This window comes from Canis lupus, chromosome 14 (genome assembly GCF_048164855.1).
Source record: "Canis lupus baileyi chromosome 14, mCanLup2.hap1, whole genome shotgun sequence".
Taxonomy (NCBI): domain Eukaryota; kingdom Metazoa; phylum Chordata; class Mammalia; order Carnivora; family Canidae; genus Canis; species Canis lupus.
In genome coordinates, this window is record NC_132851.1 from 37,900,398 (window position 1) to 37,908,765 (window position 8,368).

The window sequence follows — 8,368 nt, forward strand, 5'->3', positions numbered from 1 at the left end:
GTCGGATGCTTAGCCCACGGAGCCCCCCAGGCCCCCTGGGTACCCTGATTCTTCCACGGGAGCCAGGTAGGTGTTTCAGCTGTTTTATAGATGGGGAAACTGAGGCCCAGCGAGGTGACGTGGTTTGCACGGCCTGCGATGAGCGTGTCCAGCGTCCTCTCCCGAGCCCCATCCCGGCTCTGCCCCCTCCTCAGCTGCTGTTCTGAGGGCGGTGGGAACCCCTGAGGGGCAGCTCACGGGGGGACAGGGGCTCAGCCCTCCCGCTGGGGCCGACCACGCCAGAGCTCTGGCCCAGACAGGGTGTCAGGCCCGTCAGGGAGACGATGGAGCAGCTGCTTATCCTCACCATGGCAACCGCGGCCTCTCGGGCCTCCTACTCAGGCACCTTCCTAGGCCTGAGGTCTAGGCACCTGACCCCAGGTCTCTAACCAGCCAAGGCACAGCCCCCGGTGACTTCCAGTGGGAGGGCCGGCTGGGCCTCTGAGGTGTATGGGGCAGGCAGAGAGGGCTTCCTGGAGGAGGCAGTGTGAGCCGGGGCCTGAACCATGGGTGTGAGTCTGCGCCGTAGAGGAGGTGTGGAGATGCACACACACCAGAGAGCGGCTGAGGGGCCAGGCGTCGGAAGACCCCTCCTCCTCCCCCTCCTCCTCCTCCTCCTCCTCCCCCTCCTCCTCCCCCTCCTCCTCCCCTGGGTGCTGGGCTCTGCAGCGCTCAGTGGGTTCGGGTAACAGGCAGCCCTCACCCCTGTCCCGTGCTCCGTGGTGTGCGCCAGAGCTTATTTCTTGCTCAGGAACCAGTCTGAGGCTGGGGGTCGGGGCCTCCGGTCTTCCCCGAGCATGGCCAGTGGAGCCCTGTGCAGGCCACAGTGCTGAGGACCCCCGTAGCAGTCAGCACCCACCGGCACCTGTCACGGGCTCACGTCCCCACTCTCCCGGTGGTGTTGGGTCCCCTTCGAGGGACCCAGAGCCCAGCTGGTCCCTTGAGGCCAGAGGCCTGGTTTGACTACTGGAGTCGCTGAAGATGGGGCTGCAGATCCACCATATCCTCCGACCCTGGGAGTACTCGCGAGGTGCCTGCGGGATGTCGCCCCGTGAGCACAGAGGATGGGGACCGGGGGGGAAGAAGAGGCGTGGAGGCCCTTGAACCTGGGTGGGGGCTGGTGCAGAGGGGCCCAGAGGTGTCTGGGTGTCAGGGTGGGGTCAGATGGCTCCTGAGCAGGGCAGGTGAGCTGCAGGGGCGTGGGGGGACGGGGGCCTCCCCCTCCAGGGCCCAGCTCACTTCCAGGTGGGGTCCCTTTAAATGCAAGGTTCTCTCCCCCCACAGAAGCCCCCCCCCCGCCCTGTCTGTCTCCTGGGCAGCCAGGTAAACAAGCCCCATCTGCAGTTTGCTGACATGGCTTCCCCTCTCTCGGACCCCAGCCCTGTAGGTCTGCCCCCTGCTCCTGTGGCCCCTCCAGGTGAGTTCCTCGGTGGAGGCAGGGACGGGGGAGAAGGAGGTATCCTTGCCTCTGGGGATGCTGTCCTGCCCCCTCTTCCTGGGAGGGGGGAGGTTTGCCAAGTTTGCACCGCAGGACAGGGTTGCGGGGCGGGCACTGACCTCACCCCCCAACATTCCCTTCTTCCCTCTCTCCTCTCGGCCCACTGTCCTGTGGCCCTCCCGGGGGTCCTGCAACCCCTGGGTCCCTGAGCCACTCAGGGGTTCTCCTCACCCCTCAGGCCCCTTCCAGAACATTCTCTGCCCCCCCTTCCCCACTGCCTCCTAAAACCCCAGTGCCGGGTCCCCGGTCCTCAGGCTTACACACCCATCACCCCTCCTGGACAGGGGCAGTCATTCACCCCCTTGAATTTGGGACCCTGGCCCTGACCCTCTCCATCCCTGTGGTCGTGGCCGAGGTGGCTTCTTCCTTCACCCTGGCCCCTCGGTTCCCCAGACTCCCCTGCAGCATCCTGTCCCCCTGCCCCCATCCCCCACCTTCACCCTGGCCGTGCCCTTGGCCTCATCAGCGCCCCGACTGCAGCCTGGCCCTGACCCCATCCTCTGGAGTCGGGAGTCTCGCCCGAGCTCAGGCCCTCAGAGCAGGACTCCCGTCCTCCTGGGGCGAACCGCAGCCCAGCGTTTCCAGCACGTTCTGTGTTCTCCCTCCCTCCCTTTCCGCTCACCCAGCCCTGCCACGATCATCACACCCGCACACACACCCTCCTTCCCTGGGCCCTCTGTGTTTTATTGTCCCAGCCTGGCAACCCCCCAGCTGCCCGCCCACGCCCCGCCTGCACCCATGCAGCTGAGCGAGCTGGGGATAAACTCAACCGCTAATGCTCTTTAAATTCCTGACTGTGAGCCTGAGGGCCTCGGTCTTCGCCCACTCCCACCGCATCGCTCCCTCTGTCCGGTCTCTGGCTCCGAGCCCCCCCACCTTCCCCACTCAGCTGCTGGCCTTGCTCCCTCTTTCAAGAAACTAAAGCCATCGGAAGAGGACTCCCGGGGCCCCAGCCCCCCAGGCACCTGCCCACCTGCACCTGTGCCCATGGCGGCTCTGTCCACCCAATCCCGGCTCTCAGCAGGCCAGGGAGAGGGGGAGGCGCTCCTGCCTACTCAGGCCACCCCCACCCTCCCTCTCCACTAGCGTGACATCTTCTCTCCTCGCTAGATCTTTCCAGCGACATAAAAGCATGCGGTTGTACCCTGTCTCTTGACCCCTTTTCCCTCTCAGCTACCGTCCTGTTTCTCTGCTCCCCATTTATAGCAGACTCCTCACAAAGGTTAGGTACACTCGCGGCTTCCCAGTCTCCCCTCCCACCCGCTCAAGAGCCGCCCTCCCTTCCCGGCACTTCACTAAAGCGGCTCTGCTCAAGGTCACCGGTGACCTCCATGGAGGAGAGCGGGGTCAGCTCTGAGGCCTCGCCTGATGGGACTCGTCAGCGTCTCTGGGCCCAGGAGCGCCCCTCCTCCTTGCCTGTGCTCCTGGTCTTCCTCTCGCGTCACTGCTTCCTCCTCCTCCCCCTCTCCCTGGCCTGCTCAGAGAGGGGGGCCCCAAGCCCTTCCCTTTCCATGCCCCGGCCCCTCCGCCTCATTCCGCTCCATCTCCCCGGGTCTCGCTCCAGCCGGGAGCCCCTGCCCCAAGTTCAGACTCCAAGCCCACTGTCCTCCACGTCTTCCACCGGCCCCTCACCTGCATCGCTGCCCTGCCTGCACCCTGGGCCCCTTGCTGCCGCCCTTACCTCCTCACCTGCCTGCACCGCAACAGCCAGGCTCACCTGGCCACATGCAAGTCAGAAGGCGGCACTCCTCTCACGGGTGCCAGGGTCCTCCCCTCTCCTCCTCTGGGGGCTGCCTCCAGACCTCCTCTCTTCTCTGCAGCTTTCTCTCATCCCCAGCTCACAGCCACACCACACAGCCTGCCCTACCTGCTGGCACTGAACCCCAGCCGCCCCCCCAGGAGGCCTGCAGGGCAGCGGGCTGGGGGATGGACAGAGACCCTTCAGCCCCATGATGGGAGCGCCCTGCCCGGGCCTCCTTGGAGCTGTCCCGCGGTGCTGAGCACAACGGTCCCTGAACTGGCCCCTCTGGCCTTGTCCACAGCCCCCTCAGAGCCAGATCCCCCCCATCCCACCACGCCACCACCTGGGGACTGGTGGCTTGGGCACATCCATGGGACCGAGCTGGGAAATCACCCTCCGGTGACAAAGTAGATCAGTCTGTGCCATCTCGTCTGTGAGGGTGCAGAACAGGCTGGATTGTTCCCAACTCTTAGAGGGGGACACTGAACACACCGGAGGGTTGATGTGCTCCCAGGGGAGGGTGTCCAACAGACACAGAACCAATTCACCCTCTGTCCCCTGGGGCTGCTCCAGCCCCCGGGCCCCAGGGTCGCTGTGCCAGGCTGGGACACGGCTGTCACCTCCGCCTGCAAGGCCTGGTATTGGGCCCCTCTGTCTCCTCCCGGCTAAGTGCTTCTCCGTGCTGTGTCCTCACCTCATCCTCACGGGCCCTGATCCCACCTGCAGGCTGGGCTCCCGCGGTCCCCCCTCTGCACAGCCTAGCATCAACTTTCCACCCAGAGTGACCACATCACCCTCCCCGGCCGCTGCTGTGAGCTGGGCCCGGCGTCAGAGACTGTGCAGGAGGCCCTGCCAAGCTCCCCGGGCTCCTCTGTCCCAGTCTTCCCGGGAGCAGTGCCGAGGGGCCCACCCTTCGGCGCCCTCTGCCCTCCTTGTTTTCGGGCCCTGGGCCCTCGGGGGTTGGCCTCGCGGTTCCCCTGTCAGCCCCGGGGGGATGGGGGCACCGCGGCCTTGCAGGGTGCGCCCTGGGGCCGCCTCTGGGCCAGCCGCACTGCCCTCTGTCGCCCCCGGGGCCGTGGCCCCCCCAGGTCCCGCCGTGCCCCCGGAGCCCCCATTCCCGGACATCTACGGCGGGGATGCGCAGCTCTGGGCGGCCCACTTCCGCGGCATCGGGCGCGCCTACCGCGCGCTGGGCAAGGAGGATGACTTCGCCATCCGCGTGCTCACCGAGGACTTCACGCTGCCCTTCCCGTTCGCCCTGGCCACCGGGGCCCGACCCGGCCCGCGGGCCGCTCTTCTACGACCCGCACGACCGCGCGGGCTTCGACTTCCTGCTGCGCGGCCCGGGCGCGCCGCCCCCTGCGCTGCTGCGGCCCCTGCACGCCACGGCCCAGGCCGCCCTGCGCAAGCGGCGCCTCGAGCGCCTGGCCCTGAGCTACGCCAGCGCGGGCGCGCCCTGGCCCGGCCTGCTGCTGCTGGCACCTGCGCCCGGCCCCGCCGCCTTCCCGGGGCCCGAGGCCGCCCCCGCCGGGGCCCCCCGGGCTGGGCTAGCTGCAACCACGCCGCCAATAAAGCATTGCTCTGCTCCGCTCGTCCAGGCTCTTCGCTGGGCATCCCCGGGCAGGCGGGACAGGGGGCTGAGCCCGGGGCGCGACCCGGTCGCCGGTGCTGCCCGGGAGCCACCCGGGGCTCCAGGGCACATCGAGTGAAGGAGTGAGGTCAGAATAGCCCCTGGCGCAGGCTGTCGGAGGGATGGGGCCCGGGATGGGGGCTTGTGGCCGGGCGGCCACCCGCAGGGCCTGCATTCTGGACCCCAGAGCTGGGGGTGGTTGCTCATCCCACAGATCAGGACACTGAGGCCCTGAAGGAGCATGGGGATCGGGTTCCCTGCACACCCGACCTCCAGTTCAGTGGTTTCTCCTTCCTCCAAGATGAGAGTTCTGGGGGGATGGGGAGCCTCCTCTTATGTCCCCCAAAGCCTCTGGTGGGCCCAGAACAACCACCGGCGAGCCAGCCTCCATCCCGGGTGCGCCTCCCGCTGTGGGGCGGCTCCAGCAGCACAGAGCCTCCGCACGCATGGCCCTGGCAGGTTTCTCGGCCGACCCCGGGGGCCAGAGGCTTAGGTGTCCTCCTGGGGGGTGGGGGGGGGGGATTCCAGGTGTGCCGGGGAGACGGGCGCCCTGGGAGGGTGCGTTCTCACTCCGGTGCAGACAGAATCCGGGTTCTTTTTTTCCTTTCTTCTGATCTGGGAGTTATTTATAGCTTCCCAGTCGTGGGCAGAAATGGTTTTTCCAGAGCCTTGCTTGGTTTGCTTGGAGAACCAGTGACAGGAAGGGCTCACCTCTGGAAGAGAAGGAGGTCCCTGGGCTCTGGGAGAGGGGTCCCAGCTTTCCCTCCACCCCTCCAGGCTCCTTCCACCTGTCGACTTTGTCTTTTCCATTTTATTGGGATGCACAACAGTTCCTTTGTAATATCTGTGCGTCTGGCTCCCCATGGGGCAATAGCAGTAATGACACCAGGTGCTGTGCCTCCTATGTTGTGTATTAATTGTTTAGGTCCACCCAGGAGCAGTCCCTAAACATGGATCCGAATGCAGTTTATTTGAGAGTTGACACTCAAGTGGGCGAGCAAGGAAGTGACAGAGGAGGGAAGGAAGGCCTTGGCAGGTGCGAAGCCCAGAGAATTAACCCTCTGGACACCGGGGGGTCCCCGTGGGGGCCCTGGGAGACGGCGCTGGGTGCTGATGCATGCCCCACCCCAGGGGCAAGACAGACAGGGGTCTATCTCCACCCCCGGGGCGGCTCCTCTGACGGCTCCACCGGCCCTGTGGGGACAGAGCTCATGCATCTCCCAAAACAGCAGAAACAGAGTCGCCATTGAAAGATTCCTGAAACAAGCTGGCAGAGGAATTTTATGGCCGCAGGGAGTAATGACAAAAATTCAGGATTTCTGCTTAGTATTTTTTCTTTAAGTAGAATTTTTTTTTCTAGAAATGTATTTTTTTTTTTTTATAAATCTAGTTGATGAAAGGATATTATTACTCGGGAACAGATTGGAAATAAAAGCGCTGGTCCTTTGCCACCACTTGTTCGAGAGGCATTGACCGAGGGCACAAAGATCCCAGATGAGTTACCTGATGAAGACACTCACATGATCAGAAAGAAAAAAAAAAAAGTAAAAGGCGGCAATAAGTGCTAGGAAGAAAATGAGAAGGGGCGGACGGTATTTCACACAGGGTGGTCAGGAAGGGAGCTGCAGGGCGGGGGACGCAGAGCCCCTCTCTTCACGGGGGCACAGGCTTCTCGGTCCCAGGGCCCTTGCACAACCACAGCCTTATGTCATCCTCATGGCACCTCCGTGGAGATGGCAGACAGACGAGGACATGGAGGCCTCGAGAGGGCACAGGGCTTGCCCAGGGGCATGAGGCCATGTGTTCTAGAACTCAGTTAAAACCACGGCCTGCCCTAACAGGCTTAAACTACAAAAGGTTCAAAAATGGTTTATAAAACTGGAAGATCCAGAAATAAACTGAGCTTCAGGTAAGGTTCGATCCAGGACTCAAGCCTTGCTTCGGGCAGTAGCGCACATTGGCTGGCTTGGGCCCGTGTTGCCTGAACCCCCCCCCCCCCGCCCCCAGTTCCCTTGACTGGGTTGTAAGGACCGGGCCTGGAGCACCGTGCAAGCCTCGATAGGGGAGGAGGGAGGAGTGATGGGGGACGGCCTCCGTGTCCATCCCAGCCGAGAGGCATGGGCATTTGGCCCCAGGGCTGACGACATCTTCCAAATCACACGTTTTCTCTTCCAGTCAGATGTGCTGGTCCCACGGAGGAGCGTGGTCAGAAAAACTAACGTCTGCCCTTCAGTGTAGAGCGGGGTGGAAAACCTGAGTACTGTTCTGAGCACGGGGGGCAGGTGCTGGGTCCAGTGCTGGGGCCGAGCGTTCAGGCGGGGGAGGCGCAGGGTTGGGAGGATGTCAGGACATCGCCTGCCTGTCACCCCTTAGATGAGCGCGTGGGCAGTCGCTGCTTGTCCCGCGGGGAGAGCCCGGGGCCCTCGCTTGGCCACTGGGATGGTCAGAGCTCATCTGTGGGTCAGGTCGCCCTGGGGCAGAGCCCGGCGGGGAGAGGACAGCTGCCTCCGTCGTGACCATCATGTGTCCCCTTGTCTTCACCCCGGCGGCTGCCCCTCCTCTGTCCGGGGCCCTGCTGCCTGCTGTGCCTCCCGCAGAGCCTGGCACCCACCTTCCCTCCGCTGACCTTGCTCGCTGGCCTCGCTCGCTCGCTCAGGTCGGGGCGGGGGGAGCCCACAGCCTCGTGGGTAGTTCCCAGCCCTGGGGCAGCAGCCCCCGGGGGCAGGGCTGTGACCTGTCAGCGTGCAGTGGGGAAGCCCGTGTTGGCAACAGTGGGTGCTCACCTGGTATTTTCTGAATTTGTGACAAAGGCCTGGGGATACAACCGGGGTCCTCCCTCCCTTCTGGGTGCAGGTGGGCCCCGGGGGAGGGGCAGGGCCCTGGCGCGTCGGTTCAGAGCCCCAGGCTGGGTCCCCTACCTCACCGTCGTCACGGGCCTTCCCAGGGAGAGGGGGGGGTGTCACGCCCTTCCGCGTTCTGTTGGATTCCTGGGCTGCTGAGAACAGGGGTCGGGGCACCCTCCCCCCCGCCCCCCGCCTTTGCTCCATTTTCCTCTGGAACAGACTCTGAGGAGCAGCGAGGATGTTTAATTAATTGCAATTACAATCTTCAAAGGAAGCCGAGAGTTGAAAGTTGTTCCTAATTACTGTGTTATGATGTCGGCCGGCTCCCCAAATTGATTGTGTTAGAATTTCCGATGGAGGATTAATTGAGTTGCCGTGAGGACCCACTCGAGTCCCTCCCCCTTCAGATAACGCCCTGCTCGGCCGGAGGCGCTGGCCTGGAATGACAATGAAGGCCCGGCCACTGGAGGCTGCAGGCAGGCGTCTGGATGGAGGGCTCAATGCCCAGGTCGGGACCGGGGGCGTCGGCGTGGGCGACTGGATGGGCACCGGGAGGGTTCGCCCACACCGCGCACCGAGAGTGTCCTGTTCCCGCCTTCTGGAACAACCCAGGGCGA

General features: G+C 64.3%; 1 protein-coding gene across 1 annotated transcript; it reads left to right on the forward strand.

Moving 5' to 3' along the window:
* The first annotated feature begins 1,344 nt into the window (after window positions 1-1,344).
* C14H8orf90 (chromosome 14 C8orf90 homolog) lies at window positions 1,345-4,829 on the forward strand. Its single transcript, XM_072773918.1, is given in 4 exon segments — window positions 1,345-1,456; window positions 4,367-4,536; window positions 4,538-4,717; window positions 4,719-4,829. Coding segments are annotated over 4 exon segments (525 nt in total). The 5' UTR covers window positions 1,345-1,392.
* The last annotated feature ends 3,539 nt before the right edge of the window (window positions 4,830-8,368 follow it).